This window comes from Psammomys obesus, unplaced genomic scaffold (genome assembly GCF_907164565.1).
Source record: "Psammomys obesus unplaced genomic scaffold, mPsaObe1.curated_primary_1811, whole genome shotgun sequence".
NCBI classification, from domain to species: domain Eukaryota; kingdom Metazoa; phylum Chordata; class Mammalia; order Rodentia; family Muridae; genus Psammomys; species Psammomys obesus.
The window spans coordinates 37,882,027-37,906,320 of record NW_026596046.1 but is presented as its reverse complement, the minus strand read 5'-3'; the positions used below and the strand labels follow the sequence as shown (position 1 = coordinate 37,906,320).

Genomic DNA, 24,294 nt, shown 5'->3' with positions numbered 1-24,294 from the left:
TCTAATCATTTTCAACTCTTCTACCATACTCCTTACTCTATCAACAAACATTTTGAAAATATGTAAAAATTATATATTCTGGTCAACATTGGATATTAAATATAGAGAAAAAGGAATGAAGATTCCAGAAAGAAGTCTTTGAGTTTGGGCAGCCAAATTCAGTTCTTAACTGAGGAACTACATGTTTCTAGGAAACTTTTTAGAGACCCAACTCTACTCCAAGTCTCCATACACCACGTATGTTTATATGGAGCCTCTGTTCTGGACCTCCATCCACCGTGTATGTGTTGTATGGAGGAGGGCTGTTGGCCTGAGAAGGAATTGCTAACCCCGGGTCCTCATTTTTAATATGTAATTGAAAGGTGATAGAAGTTAAGTGGGGAGTTGGGTTTTCCAGGGATTCTGATCACCTTGGAGTCTCCAGTGCCCATGGTGTGAGGCTGTGATGTCAGTGCTGAGGTCACAGAGGTGACCTGATGGAATGGGTTCCAACCCAGAAGGCCTACAGGGTGGCTGTGCAGCAAGATGAGGGCGGTTTGGAGCCCTGCCTAAGAGAAAGGACGGGGCCACAGCAGACTGGTGTGTATCCTCCCGCCTGGAACCTTTTCCTGCTCCTCATTCTTTTACATCATCTGCAGACCATTTCCCTGGGTCCTGAGTGTTTCCCCACTGACAAGCACATTTCAATTCCATAATTTCCTCAAAGCATCCCTTTCCAAGTGGCCTGGTGGTCTATTCTATGTGGACACCACACCTCCCCCTGACCCCAGACCCAAGGCCCTCTTTATACTCTTTTTTTTTTATTTTTTACTTTTACCATTGTTTGAAAGAATGATCTCAGTCTTCTACTCCTATCCCCTCAGCTGTGTCCCCACAGACCTGGGCCTCCTGCTGCCCACCATGGCCAAAAGTGGAGAGGCTCTACCACAGGGCATCCCAGCGCCAGCCCAGGATTCCCACCTCATCCGGGTGACCGTGAAGACACCCAAGGACAAGGAGGATTTCTCAGTTGTAGACACGTGCACCATCCGACAACTGAAGGAAGAGATATCGCACCGCTTTAAGGCACATCCAAATCAACTGGTTCTAATCTTTGCTGGAAAGATCCTCAAGGATCCTGACTCGTTGGCACAGTGTGGAGTGCGAGATGGCCTCACAGTTCACCTGGTCATTAAGATGCACCGTCGGACCACAGGCACTGAGTGTCCAGCTCCACCAGCCTCTACTCCAGGCCCAAATCCTGGAGTTCTCCCTCAGTCAAGTTCTGTGTATCCTGTGGATGGGTCTCCTTTCAGTTTAGGTGTCCTCACAGGCCTCAGTGGGCTAGGTCTGACCTCAGGTAGCTTCCCTGACCAGCCAGGATCACTAATGTGGCAGCACATCTCAGTGCCTGAACTTGTTGCTCAGATCGCCGATGACCCCTTCATCCAGGGTCTGCTGTCCAACACCGGCCTAGTGCGCCAGCTGGTTCTTGACAATCCCCACATGCAGCAGCTGATCCAGCAGAACCCCGAGATCGGCCATATTCTTAACAACCCTGAGATCATGCGGCAGACGATGGAGTTTCTGCGTCACCCCTCCATGATGCAGGAGATGATGCGTAGCCAGGACCGCGCACTCAGTAATCTGGAGAGTATCCCTGGTGGCTACAATGTGCTCCGCACCATGTACACGGACATTATGGATCCCATGCTTAACGCAGTACAGGAGCAGTTCGGCGGCAATCCTTTTGCTGCCGCTACTACTGCTACTACCACCACCGCTAGCAGCCAACCATCAAGGACAGAGAATTGTGACCCTCTTCCTAACCCCTGGACCACCACATATGGGGTCGCAGCTGGCAGACAAAGAAGGCAGCCTGGGGACCAGGATGCATCTGAGAGTAGAAGTAGGCTTCCAAGCTTTCTGGGTAACATAGGACTCTTCGATTATCTCCAACAGTTACACCAGACTTCCCAGTCCCTGGGACCTTATGTGCAGGGTACTACTGTGCCAACTTCGAGCCCAAGCCAGGAAGCACCACTACCAGCAAATAGAGTTCCTCCAACTTTACCCTCATCCCACAAATCTGGGTCAGGCCAGCCTCTCCCCAAAGAGTCAGTAGCAATCAAGGGAAAGTCCTCCTGCCCAGCTTTCTTGAGACACTCATCAGAGAACAGTGCTGGACCAGGGGGAAGCCTGCAGGATGCAGGGAAGGGCTCTCCTGGCCAGAGCACTAACCTGCCCAGTCTTCCCTCTCAGATCGGAGATTCTGCCAACAGATCCCCAGTTGTTCCTACACCATCTTCCCTTATGTCAGCCACTCCTGGAGGCCCAGAATCTCCTTGGTTGCCTCTCACGGGTTACCCAAGACTTCTGAGGCAAGCTGGCACAAATCAAGTCCCTCGAATGCAGAATGAGATACACCAACAGCTATCACTGCTGCTGCACCTTCAAGGAGCCATGGCAAATCCCCGTGTCACGCAAGCCTTGCTGCAGATTGAACAGGGTCTGCAGATCCTGGCTACTGAAGCACCTCGTCTCCTACTCTGGTTCATGCCCGGCCTAGCAGGGTTGAGTGGAGGAGCAGGAGGTACAGAATCTAGAGAAGGTGCTGTTACTTCAGAGGATCCCCGCCCAGCCCCAGCTCCTCAGGTCTCCTCGGCACAGGGTTCTGCAGAGCTAGGTTTCCATTCCACCCCCTTCCTCCAAGTGTTGCAAGCCTTAGCTAGTACCAATCCCCAACAGCTACAACTGGAGGCTCACTTCCGGGTGCAACTGGAGCAGCTTCGGGCTATGGGCTTTCTGAATCTTGAAGCTAACCTTCAGGCCCTCATTGCTACAGGGGGTGACGTAGATGCTGCTGTGGAGAAACTGAGGAAGTCTTAGGAGCTCTAGTTATTTGGACCATATCTTTTCCTTTGTGCCTTTCCCCCATGTCTTATTACCCTAGTTCTCCTATTCTTGAATACAGCTGCACTATGAACCAATTTACTATGATGTTCTTTACTGTGGAGACAATGTTCTGGAGTCAATGAGGAAGACGACAAGCCAGAAACGGTGGGGATTCTGTGTGGCCCAACTGTGCCTGCCACTCTCCTACCTGGGGCCCTCGACTGTGGACCTATCTCGAGATGCAATTACACCGAGCCTCTAGAGCAGCTGTTGCCTGAGTCTGATTCTTGTGGGCTCCTAGAAGAGGCATGGGGTAGGACACGAGGGGGCCGGTGGTCAGGGCTGCTTCTCTGGAGGGCTTAGGAAGCTAAATGGTTGGAAGCTGGAGGAGCCAAGCACTGGGGATGAGAGGAAATGTTGCTACCACCCTTTGAAGCAGGAGGCCCCTGGATTTCCTGGCATCTTGGAAGTTTTTCAGATTTTTTTTGCAGATTTTAGGAGTTGCTATCATACACTCTGTTTATGATGTACTTTATTACCTACCTGGCTAGAGAAAGGACACAGTTTCTTGTTATACTTAAAGCTGTCTCACAGACTTAAAATTAATCGCTGAGTGGGTAAGAGCTACAGCAACAAGAAGGCACTCTTATAATTTAAATTCTGCAACCTCACCCGTTCTTTTTTATTATTTCTTGCAGACAGATTCAGAGGGCAATATTTCTTCCTCCTCCTCATCTCCTCCTCCCCTTCTATTCTTCCTCCTCTTCTTTTCTTTTTGAAGATTCATTTATTGTGTGTTCTGTGAACATATGTGTACAATGTATGCCCTGGGGTAAATATAGGGGCCGAAAGAAGACATCAGATTCCATGCAACTGGATTTAGAAGCAGTTGTGAGCCACCTCATGTGGGTTCTGGGAACTTGGGCCCTCTGCAAGAGCAGTAGTAAGTACCTTAAACCACCAGGAGAGTTAGATCCTTAAATTTTCTAGCTCATATGAAGTGGCTGACCTGGGCTTAGCATCTAGGTATTAGGAGATCAAAGTGAGTAAAACAGACACAACTCTACTCTCATTGGGTTATGGTATACTGGCAACAGTTGTTCAAACAAAATACATTTTATTCATGGTTATAATCTATGATAAGTTCAGAAGAAAATGATGACGGGGCTAGGGAGATGGCTCAGTGTATAAAAACTTGTTAGGATCCAGGTTCAAATCCTGAAAAGCCACATAAAAGCTGGATTTGTAGCATGAGTATCTGTCAGCCCAGCAGTTCTTCCGGAAGCTGTGAGGTGAGGTAGGTCACCTTTCAGGTGCTTGTGGCTCGCTGGTTTGGTGTACACAGCTGGGAAACAGCAGTGGAGACTCTGAAACTAGGCGGTAGATGGGAACTTACACTTCAGGTTACCCTCTGGTCACACATGCACAGTAGTGCTTGGGTGCTTGCACATGCATGCCCATGTGCACACACATACACACACACACACACACACACACACACACACACGCACGCACACACTCTGAACACGCAGAAGAAAACGGGTGAAGATCTGTGAAACTGCATGAGCAGGCTTATTACTAGTCTGGTCTGGAGAGGCATGGAAGCCACTCAAGGAGAAGACTTGAAAAGTTTTCAGAGTGAAGCAGGTAAAATTTTGAAGGGGGAGGAAGGGCTGCCCCTGCAGAAGGAGTATCATACAGAAACACTGTAGTAAGATGGACTTAAAACACAGACTCAAACAAGAGCATCGTTCCCATTACCTGTGTATGTCTAGGTTACAACCCGTAGGTGATCAAGCGGGCCACGACTTTGAGTACCCACCCACACCCATGGATGTGTGCGTAAATGCGTTTTTGAAGAAAGGCATAAACTGTGCAGCTGTACATGTGTATGTACTAAATAAGGTCCACGAAGTCAGAGTTTTCACACAGAGTAGGAATACAAACAAAACTATCCACGCTCTAGGGCAGCCAGGCAAGGGAAGAAGTCTCCAGTGAGTTCTCTCTCTGGGAAAACTGGCTTCAGTGTGTATGTACCTGTCAGGGACTCCGTGCAGCGGCCGTTTAAATCCAGTCTTCCCTTCCCCTTCCATAACCATCCAAATCTCAGAGCAGTGAGGCCAGATACCAGCATGCGGTGGGAAGATGAGACCAACCTCGAGGGACACATTTCCTGGAGACTTTCATTTCCATCTCTAGGTGGGCATAGCAGCTGTTAGGTGCCCCCTCCAGAGTTTTCTCTTCCTGTTTCCTATGACTGAGGGAAATCTTGTTCAAACAAAAAGAACTTTTCTTACCGCAGCACTAAAAAAAAAAAAAATCAAAAGGCTTCACGCCACCATTTCCTACCACGCAGGAGTGGAATGTTTGCAGGGGTGTCTGCCAGCAAATGTCTGCTACGACACCTATTTTCTACCTTTGGAGACCAAGGAAGAAAATAACCTTCATACAAAACATTTCTTGAGGTTGGAGAAATAGCTCACTATTTAAGCTTGCTTTTGCAGAGGACCCAAGTTTGGTTTTCAGAATCCTTGGTAGTGTGGGTGGTTCACAACCACCTGTAATCTCAGCTCTTGGGGTCTGATGCCCTCCTTCTGGACTCCAAGGGCACCCATCTTTCCATGTACACAGACCCATACACCTACACAAAAATAAATCTTAATTTCTTTATGTTCATCTGGGTGAAAGGAATCCTGAAGCTCCTCAGAAAGGCAGAGACCAGTTGGGATGAGTTTAAAGTCTTGGCTAGGAGAGTGCTTAGTGAATTGTTTTCTTGTGATAGCTTCTGCACGTTTCTGATAACGTGGTCACTGTGTAATAACAGAGTCCAGGGAGATATTTCCATCCTGAATACCATACACATGCATCAAATCCAACCTCCTGTTTTCCCTCCTTCCTATCCCCTTCCCAGTCTTAATTCTACTTTATGTTCAAATTGATTGGGCATCAAACCTAAGGCCTCACACAGGCCAGGAAGGCACTCTTTGTAAGTGGGTCAGGTTCCCAGTCCTCCTGACTGTCTTAACCCTTATGAGAGAGAACATAGAGCCCTTGCTCTTTCTGTATTTACTTTATTTCAAACAACAATGTTCTTTACCATCATGTATTTCATTACAAATGACAGGGGTTTATTCTTTTTATGGCCAAATAATACTCCATGGTGCACATATACCAGATTTCTTCTTTAATTTTCTTTTATTAATTACAGTTTATTCACTTTGTATCCCAGCTGTAGTCCCTTCCTTTAGCCCCTTTCACTCCTACCCTCCCTCCCTCTTCTTCTCCTATGCCCCCTCCTAGTCCACTGATAGGGGCAGTCCTCCTCCCCTTCCATCTGACTCTGGTCTATCAGGTCTCATCAGGACTGGCTGCACTGTCTTCCTCTGTGGCCTGGTAATGCTGTTCCCCTCTCAGGGAGAGGTCATCAAAGAGCCAGCCACTGAGTTCATGTCACACAGCCCCTTTTCCCCTTACTAGGCCACTCACTTGAACACTGAGCTGCCATTGGCTACATCTGTACAGGGAATCTAGATTTTCTCCATGGAAGGTCCTTGGTAGGAATATCAGTCTCAGAAAAGACCCCTGTGCCCAGATTTCTTGGTTCTGTTGCTCTTGTGGAGCTCCTGTCCCTTCCAGGTCTTTCATCTTCCCTTTCTTTTATTCCCTGATTCTGCCCAAAGTTTGGCTGTGAGTCTGCTTTAATACCCTCCTGGATAGAGTCTTTCAGAGGCCCTCTGTGGTAGGCTCCTGTCCTGTTCCCTGTTTTCTCCCATTTGCCTTTCTGAATGAGGATTGATCATCTTACCCAGGGTCCTCCTCCTCACTTAGCTTCTTTAGGTGTACAGATTTTAGTATGTTTATCCTATATCATATATCTAATATCCACTTATAAGTGAGTATATGCCATGTGTATCTTTCTGCTTCTGAGATACCTCACACAGGATGATCTTTTCTAGTTCCCACCATTTGCCTGCAAATTTCATGATGTCCTTGTTTTTAATTGCTGAGTTGTATTCCATTGTGTAACTGTACAATTTCTGTATCCATTCCTCAACTGAGGGGCATTTGGGTTGCTTCCAGATTTTGGCTATTATGAATAAAGCTGCTATGAACATGACTAAATGTCCTTGTTGTATACTTGAGCATATTTTGGATATTTGCCTAGGATTAGGATAGCTGGATCTTGAGGTAGCACTATGCCTAATTTTCTTAGAAAATGCCAGATTGATTTCCAGACTGGTAATACAAGTTTACATTCCCACCAGCAATGGAGGAGGGTTATCCTTTCTCCACATCCTCTCCAAGCATATGTTGAGTTTTTGATTTTAGTCATTCTGATGGGTGTAAGGTGAAATCTCAGGGTTGTTTTGATTTGCATTTCACTGGTGACTAAGGATATTAAATATTTATTGTTTCTCTACCATTTGATATTTCTCTATTGAGAATTCTCTCTTTAGCTCTGTACCCCATTTTTAAGTGGATTACTTGATTTGTTGCTTTTTAACTTCCCTAGTTTTTTATATATTCTGGATATTAGCCCTCTATTCCAGACTGCTTTACTGATCGATCTAGGCTCTTGCATATATTAACATTTGGGAAGTACTGTAACGAACACTGGCGTGTAGGTCTCTCTTTGATGTACTGAGTTCATTTCTGTTGGATGTAGATCCAGAAGCAGCACTGCTGAGTCATAGAATACATTTATTAAGTTTTTGAGTATCTGCCACCTATTGTCTATAATTGCTGTGCACTTTACCATACCCCTGACTTCTGTGAGCCCTCCTGAGTTGATTGCATGCTGGAATCTTTGCTGTAGACTGAACTGTACACCAGCACCACAGTGGTGTACCCAGCAAACAGACTGTCCTGGGACAGAGAAGCTTGCTGCCTTCCATCCGGCAGCTCAGATGAGGTCTGACGCTTATAGGTTGATGTTACTGAAAGTGCATGTCTGCTGGGGCTTCCCATGTACTGTTCCTGCCCTGAGTCCAAGCAATGGTCCAAGATGAAATACCTAGGCCTTGGCAAGACAGGGTGTGGGGTCATATGGGTGGAGAAGAAAAGGCAGACTCAGCTGTCATTATACTGGGCCTAGTATCTGGCTCCTTCCAAATGATACCTTTTTCTTTATCAAGAGATTTACTACAAACCAACCAACCAAACAAACAAATAAAAAAGGCCACAGTGATTAAATATTTATCTCTTTGATCCCGGACAAGGAATTGAGCATCACTTTAGGAAAGAGATTTTAAGAGCCTGGATGTAGGAACTCTCACAAGACCCCACCCCTATACGAAGGACTGCAGGCAATTAATGGATGCTGAAAGAGGGAGAATCAGTCTTCTCTAGGAGTGAGCTTCCTGTTAGGTCATCTAACCCTAAGAATCAGCCCTCAACACATGAACATATGAGCAGCTCTGAATGGACTCAGCAGCTTGCATTATAAATACATATATATTATACACATGGATATATGTGAATATGTATTCATATAATATAACTGGTAAGTATTCATGAAGTTGAGAAGAACTGGAGGAGGCATAGAAGGAGTAGATGGGGGAGGAGGAGGGTAGAAAAGATGTAATTGCACTACTCAAGCAATTCTCAAAAAATTGCAAACTTAAAACATTGTCCATGCTGAAGGACTATTTTAAGAATCAGACCCACAGAGCTTGGAACAGGGCCTGGCCTAGAGAACTTCAGTGGGTGACAGCCAGGCACCAATCAAGTATAAGCAGAAAAACTCTAACATCTAGAAAAAAATTGCCATTTATGAAGGAAGTGTGGCATGTGATTTTAGAAGGACACAGGTGCACAGAAAAGTTTTCTGATATTTCTTTGAGGTGGGGGTCTCACTGGGTAGCTGTGCTGGCTTCACACGTGCAGGAGCCCTGCCTCAGCCTCCCGAGCGCTGGGATTACTGATTGTTAGCAGCCACAGCTGCTTGCATTGATTCATCTCCTCTTTTTATGTTGATTTTATGCTGCATTTCCATTATTCCCACCTGCACTTTTCTCCATGTTCCCTTGATCCCGTTCAGCATCACAGCTTCTTCTTTATAATTACACCACACACACACACACACACACACACACCCTACTGAGTTTATCTATTGTTGCCTGTTATGAGTGTTAAGCATGACCAGTTGGGATTACACGACCTGTCAGGAGGCTTGTCCCTGGAGAATATTCGTTTTCCCTTTCTCCATAGCCGTGTCGTGATTTCTGACTTAGGCGCGAGGAAAGCTGAAGCACACGAGGAGGGGGACACTTGCAGCTGAAGTTAGGAAGCATTCTGCTGGAGTCGGGATTTGAAATTAGACAGTCTACTTCTAGGTTCCATGCTGCTAACAACTGAGCCCAAAGAAATTAGTTTCTGCTCTAATCCTCAGTTCCCAACACGCAAATACAGTGTGATTTGTAGCACCTGACTGGGTGTCCTGAATCTCTGACTCCAGCAAACACGCGCGTGGAGTCAAAGGGTCCCTCACTGTTTACAGATGTGTAAACCCGTATCTACGTCCCTGTGCTCTCGTTTTATCTACTCGCAGCTAATTGTTCTAGCTTCAGGTAACTGATGGCAAAATGTTAATTCTCAGACCATAGTTCCTCACAAAATGCCATTGATTTTTGTTACTTTGTTTTGCTAAACATTTTGGATCAGAATTTAAGTTTTAGAAAAGGCAACTTAGGTTTTGGTTGGCTTCTCATGACAGTTACAAATTAGTGGAGTTCTTTTCAAGGAAGATGATGGCATATCTATTTTGATAATTCTTTTTTTCTTTATTAATTACACTTTATTCACTTTGTACCCCCCCTGTGGTTCCCTCCCTCCTCCTGTCCCAATCCCTCCCTTCCTCCACCCTCTGCATGCATGCCCCTCCCCAAGTCCACTGATAAGGGAGGTGATAATTCTTATATATAAAATTTTAGAAGTTAAGAAAAACTAATTTAAATCTGTATGTGAATTGCCAGAACAAATATTGATATTGTATCACATTGCGGTGGACCCAGATTTAGTTTCCCACACCCAAGTGCTGGGGTGGCTCACAACTGCCTGCAATCCTGATCCAGGGGAATCTGACAGCTCTGGCCTCTAGGGACACCACACTCATACACACATATTCATACACAGAAACATTTACCTGTGTGTGTGTGTGTCTGTCTGTGTGCATGAATGTGTGTATACGTGTGTCTCTGTGTATGTCTGTCTGTGTCTCCGTGTGTATGGCTATGTGAACACACTTCCTCCAACAAGGCCACAGCTACTCCAAGAGGCCACACCTCCTCATAGTGCCTATGGACCTATAGAGGCCACCACACTGTTCTTGCAGAGGACCCAAGTCCAGTTCCTAGAAGCTGCATTGGATAGTTTGAAGCCACCTGTAACTACCTGCAACTAGGAAAAAAAAAAACCCAAAACAACAGTGTGTGTGTGTGTGTGTGTGTGAGAGAGAGAGAGAGAGAGAGAGAGAGAGACAGAGACAGAGAGAGAGAAAGACTGGGAGACTGACAGATTGAGAGGGTGATTGTTTTTGTTAAATGGTACAAACCTAACACAGCCCAGTCAATCGTCAATATTAATAAATAACTCCTGGAGAGAGTACATTTTTCTAGGGCTCTACCTGCCTGGCATGGTCCAAACAGCTGAAACCTGTCCCCTCTCACACAGTCTTACAGTAATTAAAGCATATTTATATCTAGATTCAAAGGGCTGCTGTGGTTTCTTTTCACCCAGCCACCAATTTCCGAGTTGAGACAATGTGTTTTTTTGTTGTTTACTTATACGTATGTCTCCTATTCACATAGGTACCTTCAGAAATGAGAAGAGGGCATGGCTCCCTTGGAGTTGGAGTTATTATTGCTGGCTGTGAGGCGGCTGGAGTGGGTGCAGGGCACTGAACTTGGGTTCTCTGGAAAGAAGACAGTTCCTCTAAACCGTGTAGCAGTCTCCACTGGACCGCCCATCCACCCCCCGTTTATTTTCTCAAGCAGCCCCGCTATCAGAATATACTACCTTTAGGACCATGTAGAGGGATCTTGGAATACAAATATTGCATTGAAACGTGAGCTTATCACACATCTTAATTATACTCCTTCGTTCTGTTCAGACAGAAACTGTCACAGAGAAATTTAGCAGAGGATCCGGTGACCTTGCTTTCCTACTCAACCATTATGGCTTGTCGAGCTCAGTGTTAGGATTTGAAGAGGAACAAGTTTGAGAGAAATATGTTTCTGCACAGTGACATGCTTCCTCGCACTGGTGTGTCAATCAGATCGTGAGGAAACCCCACCTCAGGCAGGCGGTAGACCTCTGCCCTGCCCCCATTCAGGTCTACCTTTCAACTGTGACCTCATCACTGACACCATATCCCCTAAAGATTCTCCAAGGCAGGGGCAGCTGCCCCAGCTATGGGAGCCAGGTGGCTGTAGGGCGGTGGCGTCTGCAGGACGTAGGTGAAAGGACATCAACTGGACACCTACTGGTCCCTGCGCCCAGGTCTGCTCGGAACCACATCACAGCTTCCGCAGGTGTGGACTCCGCTGTGCCCTCCGGTAGCGCTGCATCCTCTTCAGGAACTATGGCACGGGCTAGGGAGGAAGCAGGGGACAGCCAGCTGGTGTCTGGTAGGGAGCCATCCTCACGTATCATCAGAGTGACTGTCAAGACGCCACGGGACAGCAAGGAATTCTGGCTGGCAGAAAATAGCAACGTCCTCCGCTTTAAGAAACAAATCTCCAAATACCTTCACTGTGATACTGACCGATTGGTGCTCATCTTCACTGGGAAGATCCTCCAGGATCAAGACATACTGAGCCAGCGCGGCGTTCTTGATGGCTCTACAGTCCACGTGGTAGTGAGGACTCGCTTGAAAGGGTCAGCCTGCACACGGACTCTGGCAGGCCCCACAGGCCACAGGACCCACCGTTCAGAACCACTGGCCTCTGACAGTGCTAGGGTGCTAGCCAGGCTGGGTCGCCTGGCCCGGCGCTCACCTGACCTAGCTGATTTCTTCAGCCAGCTTGTCCAGCTGCTGACATCAGCACCAGAGTCTTTGGTGAAATTCTTGGAAGATCCTCTGATTCAAGGATTGGCAAATGCGAAACAAGCCAATGGCATGCGCCTTCCGGAATCCTCAAAGAAGACACAGAAACGAGACTCGGAAACCTTTCAGAAGCCTGCGCGACAGCAGGAGGTCCTGCAGAAACACAAGCACAGGCTAGCAGCCCCGAAAGCTGTGCCAGGAGGCGACAACGCTATGCGTCCCGGATTCTCTGATATCCAGCAGATCATGCTCTCCACTCTGGCCTTATTGGCGGCCTCTAAAGGCCACCTTCCAGGCTCAGAGCTGTGTAGAGGGGAAGCCAACAACGCTCACTGCAGTTCTGATCCTACCGTAACCTCTGCTCCCGTCAGGACCTTGGCACAGGAGGTTAGTACAGGAGGAGTTACCCAGGTCAAGGGCATAGTTTCAAGTCAGGCGAGTTCACGGTGCCGACCTGGTACACTAGACTTACAACCAGATGCAGATCTCCCCTCCCAAGAGAGCCTGCAGCCGGTGGAGAAAGACCCTGTAAGCAGTCAGCTCTCGCTGCTTGTCCTGTGCCGAGCGGTGAACGTCCTGCAGCAGATTTCAGTTCTGCTCCACCAGCTGGCAACTGGCAGCCCCCTGCTCCATCATATACCACTTCTCCCCGCCCTCACCAACCCTCGGGTGCTGCAGGCGTTGCTACAGATAGAACAAGGCCTACAGACGCTGTCCAGGGAGGTGCCTGAGCTGGGACTCTTCTTGAGAGGTTCAGCTAAACCACGTGGGGCTAGAGGAGTCTCAGAAACCAGGGGAAGAAGACAAGCCCACAGAGAAGACGCCACGCAACACTCCTTGGCTCTTGAGCTCTTCCGGTCCTCGGCCAACACCTGTTCCCATTCTACCCAGAGCGAGCTGTCCTCCAACCTCCTCACCGAAAGTGACTACCAGCATGAACTGCAGCAGCTGGAGGCCTTGGGCTTTTCCAACCGCGATGCAAACCTGCAGGCACTGATAGCCATGGATGGAGATATCCGCGCTGCCATTGAGATGCTTCTAGGGGATCCGCAGGTCTAGTCTCTCCAGTGAATGCCCACGATTGCACCATTCTGTGGAGAGGGAGGAAGAAGGGGAAGGAGAAGGCACTTATTTTAGGAATTCCTCCTCCTTGGGTTATGAGCACATTTGGGTAGCCCCTCTCTCACTGCCCAAACCTGTTCTACATTAAAGAAGATTGCTTGGAGCTCCTCCGTGTTGTAGAGTTGAGACTGGATGGGCACCACAGTCATGTGTCGGAAGGGACCTGTAATGCTCTGAGACTGCGCTTTACTCATTTCCATGTCTCTGAGCTAAGGGTCCCTTTACATTTCAAATGTACACAGGGCTGGGGAAAGCCTCAGTGGGTATCGGGTGAAGTGCCTCCTGCGCAAGCATGAAGACTGAGGCTCAGATCCCTAGCATCCATGTTCAAGCTGGGTAGAGTAGTGCATCTCTGACCCAAGCTCGAGGCAGAGGGGTGGGGAAACAGGAAGCTATTTGGAGCTCACTGAGCAGCCAAGCGTAGCCAAGCAATGGTCTCTATGTTCAGTGTCAAGATACAAGGTGGAAAGTAGTGGAGAAGATACCTGATGCCAACCTCTGCCCTACGCCTGTGCGCGCGCGCTCACACACACAGTCACTCACTCAAACACTCACATATACACAGACACACACACAAGAACAGGGCGAACACATCCTGACAGTTTTGACGTTTTTGCCTTTGCCAGCATGGCCATCACCTCTATTGGCTCCTTCCTTAGTGACAGAATCCTAGGTGTTACTCTCTCAAGAAATCAGGATTTAAGACTTCTCAGAACCAGGCCTCTGCTCACATGCTTCTCTGTCTAGAGCCCTTTTGCTTTTTACCTTCCCTCTGAGCTATAGTTCGTCCTTTGTTACCTGCCTATTTCTAGCCTCCTGTTCTGTGAGGCTAACCTCTGGCAGAAGCACCACCTTTCCTCCACAGAATGCTTTCTTCCTTGCCTCTGCTGCCCTATTAGATACCAGGTTATTTCTGCAGTGCTTGGGCAATTCTTTTTTTCATTCATTCATTCATTTATTTATTGATTTACTTAAGCACTTCAGAGCCCAATCAAAGCCCTCCCCCTCCTTTCCTCTCAGTCCTATCCTCATGCTCCCTTCTCCCAGGGGCAAATTTTTATGAACATCTGCAGTCAGGGAGTTACCCCAATAAGATACAGGAACTTTTTAAAAACTGTATTTTTTTTTTCAAATTGTGTTTATAGTTTGACCTATAGAGTCCCGTTTCTTTTTTGAATGTACTTCCTTTAGTCATCTTTAAGAACTCAACTCTTTAAAAGTGCTTTAATAGTGAAATATGTTATACCGAATCTTTTAAAATTTATCTCTCAGAGGTTTGACCCTTTTCATAACTAAAGTTCTGGTTCTTTCGTATTCATGGCTTCTAAGTTTCTAATAGTTGTGACTTCATATTTTCTATAGCCCCTGGCCTTGTCTTTGGGAGTGCTAGGGGTGTCTATGGCTCAGAATTTCCAAATGTGGGTTAGTATCTTTCCCCTGACTCATTCCCACTCTGAATCCACATTTTATGCCCTGTATATTAATACAGTAACCCACGACTTCCCAATGTACTTTCACACTATGGAAGCGTACATATTTTAAGTTAATTATTTCTCCTTTATAGGCTTAAAATAAACAGGCTACATTTTCCTAACCGCTTAATTTTGAAGTCATTCTTTGTTGTCTTCCATTTCCATGTTGTTCTCACCTGGATATATGGCTTTGAGCATCATGATGATTTACATGCTCATATTTGTAGGCTAGATGCTTTCTTTGGATCTCAAAATAGGATAGTCAAACTGTGGGAGCTTTCAGTGTGATGTGCTACAAATAAGGAGCACAAAATTTTAAAAATAATTCTATTTGTTCTTGTGATAAGTATATAGCCATCTTGGGATTGGGTTGTTTTCTGAGCTGTTTCTCTCTAAATGAGATTTTAAACTTCTGAAGAATCAGAAAGATGCTATTCATTGCCTTGTCACAAGACAAGGCTCACATCTGTTATCTTCTGAAGACCTCTTCTTTTTCTTTTTTTCTCATTTTCCGAAAAAGAGGAAAGAAGGGAAAGAGGTAGTGAGAGGATGGAGGCGAAAGAGGAAGAGGAGGAGGAGAAGGAGAAGGAGGAAATAAGAAAGAAACAACAACAAAAAGAAAAGAGCAAATCCATCTTTTCTAACCAAATAACTTACAGGCTTGTATGTGCCCTTAATACTCCAGCCCAACCTTCCTCCCTTTCCCATCTCTCATTTGTAGAGGAATTTTAGCTCAGAACATGAATGTTCTGGCAAGAGATCACATGCAAACATTTTCCAGTTCTCTGTGATCTGGCTAGAGTACAAACACGCCTTTAATCCAGAAGACAGAAGCAAGCAGATCTGAGTTCAAGGCCAGCCTGGTATCGAGCAAGTTTCAGGTAAAGAAAAGCTTATATCCAGGAATGGTGGTATAGGCCTTTAATCCCAAACAATGAAGGTAAAGTTAGTTTGTAGAAGGAAGCACCCATGTTTGAAAACGATGTCTAATTGAGTGGCAGAAAAGGTGATAAGTCAGAGAAAGAGTTAAGAGAATATGATATGCCCAACAGAATATGATATGAGAAGAGAGAGGAAAGGGAAGCCACTTAAGGGTCAATGAAAAGAGAGAGGCAGTTTACTAGGACAGTAATAGAAAGATGGATTGCAGAGAACAGAGGTGAAGATGGAATGAGCCAGAGAATAAGAAGGAGCCAGAAGTTTAGAGTTGATTGCTATAGTTTGAGGCCAAGCAGAGCACTTCAGATCCCAAAAGAAGCCAGATTGAATAAGTTAGCTAAAAGAGGAGTTTAACCCAGAACAGCCGAGTTGATCCAGCCAGTAATGAGTTCAGTAAGAGATAGAAAGGGTGAGCTTATTAAGCAGTAAGTCTCGGGCTAAAAACATTCTAGGGCTAGGTTAGATTGTACGGAGGCTAGAAGATTCCAGGACTAGGACTAGGTCAGCAGACAGAGGCAGTAACCATCTGAGACAACAATTGAAACAGGAGAATAAAAGTTCTTTTTACACTCATTAATCTGCTAAAACTCTGAGAGTGTTTCAAAACTGGGCTTTGAATCTGACCACTTTAAAAATATCACCCACATTGTTGCTATGCTATCTAAATTCACTACTGTGAAATTAAATAACAGGTTCATTTCCTAAAGAGAATGAGCTTAATAGATAACTGCAGAGCACTGCAGTGGGGGATTTAGTTGCCTTTGTAAATTATGGGTGTATTGAAAGAAACATAAGCGAGTGTTCTCAAAGGTAGAACGAGAATCAGACAGTTGTTTTGAAACAAAGAAAACACTGGTTAAAGGAGCTATATTGGCTTCAGCCCATCAGTGGAGACTATCATCAGGTAAGTGTTTTGCACTGGGATAACCGTCTTTGTGATTCACGTAGCCAGGTGCACTTTGGGAAGTTTTGGTAAAAGCTTTGGTTACAAGCATATGTGCCTAAGAGCCTTTCGTGGAATTGGTCTTATCTCCTTATCATAGACCTGTGTGTGCAGAGGGCTGCTCACTTCGACTCCCCTACTGTACTTTGTTCAGGTATGACACGCAGTTTCATTTGAGTGTTGACGATATTCACACTAGTATTTCAAACATGAATCTTGTCACTACTCTTTCCTCCCCATCCGGTCTTTACGCTCAGCATAACAACCATACTGACCCTTTATACACAGAGACAAATTATATAGAATTATAAAGGCAATGAACAAGCACAGAAAATACCTGCTTTCCCCACAGTTACCCTTTGTGATTGACAGAGATGTAGGGGGCAAACAGCATCTTTCTGCATCTCCAGAAGTTTAGAATTTCATTTCCAGAAGAACAGCTCAGAAAACAACTAAATTACAGTGACTGTTTATTGATATTTACTATTGGTTTATCTTCTTGTAAAGCTTGCTGTTAATCTTAAACAGCTGTATAACCAAATCACCACACAGAGACTGGGTTTTTAGTTAACCTAGAACACAATGCTGGGCAATATTTACTCCCTCCTAAACCTCCAAGCCCTCAGTTTCCTAACATTTAGATTTCCCACATTATACTTGCTTTTTGTGAAATCTTAGGTCTGGTTCATGCTCCACGTCCTCCAAGATCTCTCCTCCAAGATCTCCCCTCCAGCTCTGCTCTCCTCGCTCTTCCTTCGCCCCTTCTCCTCCCACTCATCTCCTGCCTTCTCTAGCTCCTCCCCTCTTTCCTGTCCTCTGGCTCTTTCCATTGCACAACATTGTATCTAGTTGCTTTATTTTGTCCTGTTTACACAAGAGTTGAGACAGGATGCTTATAATGAGTATCACAATGCAATATCCGGATTGAAACCAGAGAGTTGGGGGGGGGGGAGGGGGAAAAATCAGTATTTGAATGAAAAAGGGTAAGTGTATACATTAAAAAAAATATACCAACAATATGGCTATATATTTGTAACAAGAACAAATAGAATTATTTTTTTTTACTCTTTTCTCACACAATACATTCTAACTACAGTTTCTCCCCCCTCCATTCCTCCTAGTCTCCCTTAACGTTCCATCTCTCCATTTCCTTTTTGAAAAGAGTGAACCTCCCAGGGACATCAACTAAACACAGCACAACAAGTTACAGTAAGACTAGGCACAAACACATCAACACTGGGCGAGGCAATCCAATAGGAGGAAAAGGGACCCAAGAGCATTAAAAAGAGTCAGAGGCACATCCTTTCCCACTGTCAGGTGTCTCAAAAACACTAACAACCATAACATATATATGGAGGACCTTGTTCAGACCCACTTGGGCTCTGTGATTGCTACTTCAGCGTCTGTGAGCCCCTGTGAGCCCTGCTTAGTTGATTCTGTGGGCCATGTTCTCACAGTGTCCTTGATCCTTCTGGGTCCTAAAATTCTTCTGCTCCCTCTTCTGTGGGGTTCCCCAAGCTCTGAGGGGAGGGAACCTGATGGAAAGCCCCAATTTGGGATCTCCCTGCAAATAGAATTTTAAATAACTATTGCTTACATTTAAAACCCAAATAGGATATCATGTCTACAGACTGAGAGGAAAAGGTGGGTCCTAAAGAAGTTTTCTCAGGGTGAGAAGAAAAATGACACTGAGGTCTTGCTCTGTTTTTCCCTTGTGATTCTCGTGATCTCTGTAGGAAGTTCAGAGGAGACATACAGAATGTAGCATAGAAAATAGATGCAGCTTATTAAAAAATGGGGATGCTCTCAATGCTGAAATTGGGCAAAGGCCCAAAGGGTCGTTGCTGAAGAAAACACTTGAAAGAGTGGCCAGTGGCTTGAGAGACTACAGTGTAATCTCTAACTATATGTGTAGGTAGTCTTTTCCCCTAGACCCTAGAACTAACAGTTTTTCTGTCCAGGTGGTGGGGCCACTTGGATTAGCCCTTAACATAGGAGATGATGGTATATCTTTGTTCTTTGTCAGAAAGCCAATGGGCACACAGTAATCTGAGGATATTCTGAGCAGTTTGGAATGTCCAGTCTCCACCGAGGCCTAACATATATAACTCATCTCTTTCTTTTGATCAGTAATAAGAGCCTTACTGTTTCACATCTTGGTTTTATCAGACACTGATTATGATAGGTCTATCTTCAAGCCTGCTGGTACCTACCCTGCTACCTCAGAGAAAAACAGGGTTTTCTTCTTCAAATCCTACGTATACATACTAACATGTTTATGTGTGTATATACAGGGGGTGAGGGTGTGTGTGAGAAAGATAGACTGGGGGTAGTGGAGTGAAGATGCCATTGATAAGGATTGCAGAAGAATTTTGGTACCTCACGAGGGATGAATCACTAAGAAATGATTTTAGATGGTCTCCATTTGTGCAAATTAAAAGAGTGAGTGAGACTTAAAAGAAAAAGAAACCAAGCACATTATAACACAGGGTCCCAGTTTAGGTTTGTTGCAAACCAACTTCACTGGTTCTTATGTAAGAGTAGAGACTTCTCAAGGTGCCTAAGGCTGTAGTATGGCCTGGGTTACTCAGCAGGCTGAAGCAGTTGCTTCACAGTCCTCTAGCTCAAAATTTGGGTTTCTTCACCCTACGAACAGAGTTTTGAGGAATGTTCTTGCGAACCATGGGTTGTGGTCTCTGGGAAGTGTTACCTTGGACAACCTTCAATTGTCAATATCCAATCTCACTTTTCTCCAACTTCCCGCACAACTGATTGGAACTATTGCATCACTGTCCAACTCAGATTAGATCATGCAGCCCCAAGGAAGTTTATGCTGGAGTCTCTGATCTACACCCCGCTTTGGAGTCACCCTAGATATTTCAGCCAATCGCCCCACGCCCTGTCACCTATCCCCTGTGTCTTTTTCTGCACTGCCCCTTTCTCTTCCTGTCTCTTCTCCACATTCTGATCTCCTCCTTTGAGCTCCTTATACCAAGACAGGAGGCCCTGGAGGACTTTGTTGTTAATTGTCCCTCATTTGACTTTCTGGCTAAAACAGTTCTTCTTTAACTGTATTTTGAGTCTTTGCAGGAGTAGTCCCAATTTAATATGAACAAATAAGAGTCAAGGTACTTAACAGTGTCTCAGGATCAGGGGATGTGCTAGATATGCCTTTACATTACTCAAAACAAACAGTAACATATTGAACATGCCATTTATTTATTGATTCAAGAATGGTTATTATGCACTCCAGCCTGATGAAACAATTCCATCAGTATTAGCTATTTATTGATTTCATATAGATTAAATGCTTTCTGTTATGCAGTTTTGTATAATAACCAACCAACAGAGACATAATCACCATATTATTTTGTTTTGTTAAACAACAAAACATAAAGATCTTTTAAAAAAGATCATTGCAGCCAGTCCTGAAGATACCTGATAAGCTAGGGTCAGATGGAAGGGGAGGACCTCCCCCATCAGTGGACTTGGAAGGGGGCAGGGAAGAGATGAGGGAGGGAGGGTGGGATTGGAAGGGAAAGAGGGAGGCGGCTATAGCTGGGATACAACGTGAATGACCTGTGATTAAAATAAAAAATAAAATAAAAAAGAAACTTTATACAATATATTCTTTTTTCTTCATTAATTTATTTATTCATTTTACATCCCAATTGCAATGCCACTCTTTACTCTTCCCAGTCACACCCTCCCACCTGCTTCTCCCATACCTCCCTACCCTTCCATACCAACCCACCCTGGCACATCAAGTTGCATCAGGATTAAGTGCCTCTTCTTTCACTGAGGCATGACAAGGCAGCAAGGTAGGGAAAGGGGATTCACAGGGAGGCAACAGGGTCCATGTCAGAGACAGCCCCCACTCCATCTGTTAGGAGACCCACTTGACGACCACACAGCCATCAGCTTCATATGTGTAGGGGGCCTAGGACCAGTCTATGAATGTTCTTGGTTGGTGATTCAGTCTAGGTTAGTTGGCTAATTAGGTCTTCTTGTGGCGTCCTTGAGCACTCTAGCTCCCTCAATCCTTCTCCTAACTCTTCTATATGACTCCCTGAATTCCGCCCAATGTTTGTCTGTGGTTCTCTGGATCTGTTTCCATTATCTGCTAGGTTCCTGTCTGCAAGGAGAGCAGAGTAGATTAACAGTACCAGGGGTTGGGTCTCTCGCATTGGGTGGGTCTCAAGTTAGGCCAGTCATCTGCTGGCCATTCCCTCAATTCTCTTCTATCTTTTATCCCTGCACGTCTTGTACACAGGACAAATTTTGGGTCGAGGGTTTTGTGGATGGGTTGGTATTCCCCTCCCTCCTCTGAAGTCCTGCCTGGCTACAGGATGTGGCCACTTCAGTCTCAGTATCTGCTGCTAGGAGTCTCAGCTGGTGTCACCCCATATCAGGTCTCCATCTTGTCTCAAAGATAACCCCAAACCAACCAATTTCCCTTCTCTCTCCCCAGCCCTTTCACCCCATCTTCATTCTCTCCACATCTGATTCCCTCTTTCCCTCTCCACCCATTTTTTCATCCATTTCTCTCTCTCTCTACTTCTGATGTCTATGGTGTCTATTTTATTTCCTCTTCTTAGCGGGATTCAAGCAACCTCCCTTGAACCTTCCTTGTTACTTAGATATGTGTCCTTCTGGGTCTGGTTACCTCACTCAGAAAGATCTTTTTCTAGTTCCACCCATTTGCTTGCATACAATATATTCTAATCGTGGTTTTCCTCTTCCAGATCCTCCCCACCTTCTCTCCCATTCAACCCATACCCTCGTTTTTGTCTCTTTATAAAATAAACAGGCAAATAAAAGGAACAAAGAAATCAGGATTTAAAAAAATGGAAAAGCATAAGAAACACATAGTTATAAAAACCCCATAAAAACACAAAATTAGAGCTGGAAAGATGGCTCAAAGGTTAAGAGCAGTGGCTGCTTTTCCAGAGGTCCTGAGTTCAATTTCCAGCAACCACATGGTGGTTCACAACCATTTATAATGAGATCTGGTGCCCTCTTCTGGCATGCAAGTGTACATGCAGAGAGAACATTGTATATATAATAAACAAATCTCTCAAAAAACAAATAAAAAACCCATGAAAAACTCCGCACATCAGAAACCACAATACACAAGAAAAAGACCAGTCAGATTAAAAAAAAATAGCACAAATAAAGCATTATGAGACAAAATCTACAAAAATATCACTGAATTTGTTCTGTGTTGGCCATATACTGGTAGGTGTAGGTCCTACCCTTAAGTATGGCTTATAGAGCCCGAAAGCCTCCGTTGAAGAACAGTAACTTTTCATTTGAAAGCAGATGTCAACTGGAGTTTGTTGGGAACAAGCAAAAGAAACTTGTTCTAAGTACCGCCATTTTGTTTCTAGACTCCATTTAACCGTGGGGACACTAAGGTGCACAAGTCATAAATGTGTATAACCGATTGCCTGTCACAACCTCACTGATATGTGCAGTTTACTGTCTCCTTTGTTCCCTTATCACTTTGAGTTACAGACCAGATGTCCAGAATGAGGCCTGACCACCAAGGCCCTGAGTCAAGGACACGTCCTGGTCTCCAGGGTTTACTTCCTCCCTGAGGTAGCAAGAAGACTAGGACACTGAGATTTAAGGTGCTGGCCACCAGCGTCCCGAGCTTATATTATTTCTAGCACAGCTGGCTAGATAGTATACTGTCCACGGAAACGTGTAACTTTGGGTGTTTTTCTGAATTACAGGCTCTTATTTTAAATAATAACAATCTTCTGTTTGAGCAATATAGGTGAACTTGTAAATTTTCAAGATGAGATTCCTGATATTGCGGGACTCAATTTCTCTGAATGTTAGCACTTCAGGTATGAAACGAAATAGACCTCAAGCCAGAAGACTGGAATAAGGATGGGAGGAAACTCAGTTTCATGAGGGATCAATAACACCTCAAGCACCATTTACAAATTACAGATTTATCAGGTATCCTCAGGACTGGCTGCAAAGCTCTCCTCTGTGGCCTAACAGGACTGCTCCTCCCTTGGGGGGTGGGGAGGCCAAAGAGCCAGCCATTGAGTTCCTGTTAGAAATAGTCCTTGTTCCCCTCACTATGGGAAACCAATTGGTTACTGAGCTACCACAGGCTACATCTGAGCAGAGGTTCTAGGTTACATTCATACATGGTCCTTGGTTGCATGTCAGTCTCAGAAAAGACCCTGTGCCCAGATATCTTTGGTCCTTGTGGAGCTCCTATCCTTTCCTCATCAGACTAACTCCCCTTCTTTCATATGATTCCCTGCAGTCCTGTTAGGCCACAGAGGAGAGCTTTGCAGCCAGTCCTGAGGATACCTGATAAAACAGGATCAGATGAATGGGGAGGAGGTCCCCCCTATCAGTGGACTTGGCAAGGGGCACGGTGGAGAGGAGGGAGGGAGGGAGGGACTGGGAGGGAATGAGGGATTGGGACACGGCTGGGGTACATAGTTAATAAAATGTAACTGATAAGAAAAAATAAAACACGAAAAATAAATAAATAAATAAAAAAACAAATTACAGATTTGTTCTGTAATGTAGTTACCACAATAACTGTGAAATACAATAATGTTAAAAAAAAAAGAGACAAAGAAGCTACTTACTAGTGTTTGGAGAGATTGTACAACTTTTTCGCTTCATTTGCTTACTGGACCTTTACAAGCCAAGCCACTTACTAACATATGTATTTCACACCCCATTATGAGCTACATGCTAACACCGCCATTTAACAACTGGCCAAACTGAGGCACAGAGATACTGAGCATCCTGCTCAAAGCCACACAATTAATAAGGAGGAAAGTTTGGTTTGGGCACTCTGACTGGACCCTTTGGGCTGTAATTGCTGCCTGAAGTGGTGAAGTAGCAGAACCCCGATTCAAACTCACTCCAAGTTCATTTTGATTTCCCACTTGGACTCACAGGATAGCGTCCCTTTCAGAAAATCCAGGCTTTTCTTAAGCCTGCTTTAGTAAGTAGTAACCACTTTTATTACTTAGGGTTACTACGGCTGAGATGAAACACCATAACCAAAGCAGCTCCGGGAGAAGAGGGCTTATTTCACTCCCAGCTCTATATAACAGTTCATTACCGCAGGCGCTGAGGGCAGGAAGAGATGCGGAGGCCCTGTAGGAGTTTGTCTACCGGCCTGCTCTCCTGGCTTGCTCAGGCTGTTCTCCTATAGAACCCAGGACCACCAGCCCAGGGGTAGCCTCACCCATTCCAGTCTGGGCCCGATGGCCAGATGATGTGTGACATGGAGGCATGTCTTCAGTTGAAGTTCCCTCCTTTCAGATGTGTCACGGTGACATAAACTAGCCAAGACACCACTTTTGAGAGAAGAGTGAAAATATCAGCCCCCGGGCCTTTTCAGAATTCCTTTAAGTGACCAGAAAAAAATGGTCCCTTTAAATTGAGCATTAACTCTCTATTTTATCTCTTCAATCCTCTTCCTGGTGCTGTAATACCCAGAATATTGTATTTTTCTTATCTCTGCTCAGACTTTATCCCAAGTCATTCCCTAAGCGAAGCAGTCTTACAAGCCGACTCCGAATCTCCTTGGTTCTTGCTCCATAGATAATGGGGTTGAGCACGGGAGGCACCAGCACATAGAAGTTAGCCAGGAAGATGTGCACGTGCTTGGGAACTCGCTTGTGACCAAAGCGGTGGGTGAGGAAGGAGAAGAAGGCGGGGATGTAGAAAACCAGGATGACACCAAGGTGAGAGCCACAGGTACTCAGAGCCTTGTGCCTGGCATCTCGAGATGGAAGACGGAAGACAGCCCGGAGGATGAAGCCATAGGAGATGGAAATGAGGATGGAATCCAGGCCCATAGCCAACAGAGCCACAGTCAGCCCATAGACTACATTGACAGTGATGTT

At 45.3% G+C, this 24,294-nt stretch overlaps 2 protein-coding genes across 2 annotated transcripts; both read left to right on the top strand.

Annotated features, from left to right (window-relative positions):
- The first annotated feature begins 831 nt into the window (after nt 1–831).
- On the top strand, nt 832–2,868 carry LOC129688617 (ubiquilin-3). The gene has a single exon (XM_055623557.1). It carries the CDS (start codon nt 832–834, stop codon nt 2,866–2,868), a length of 2,037 nt encoding a protein of 678 aa, XP_055479532.1.
- An 8,587-nt stretch (nt 2,869–11,455) lies between these two features.
- LOC129688739 (ubiquilin-3-like) lies at nt 11,456–12,979 on the top strand. Its single transcript, XM_055623701.1, has one exon. It carries the CDS (start codon nt 11,456–11,458, stop codon nt 12,977–12,979), a length of 1,524 nt encoding a protein of 507 aa, XP_055479676.1.
- Nucleotides 12,980–24,294: the final 11,315 nt, after the last annotated feature.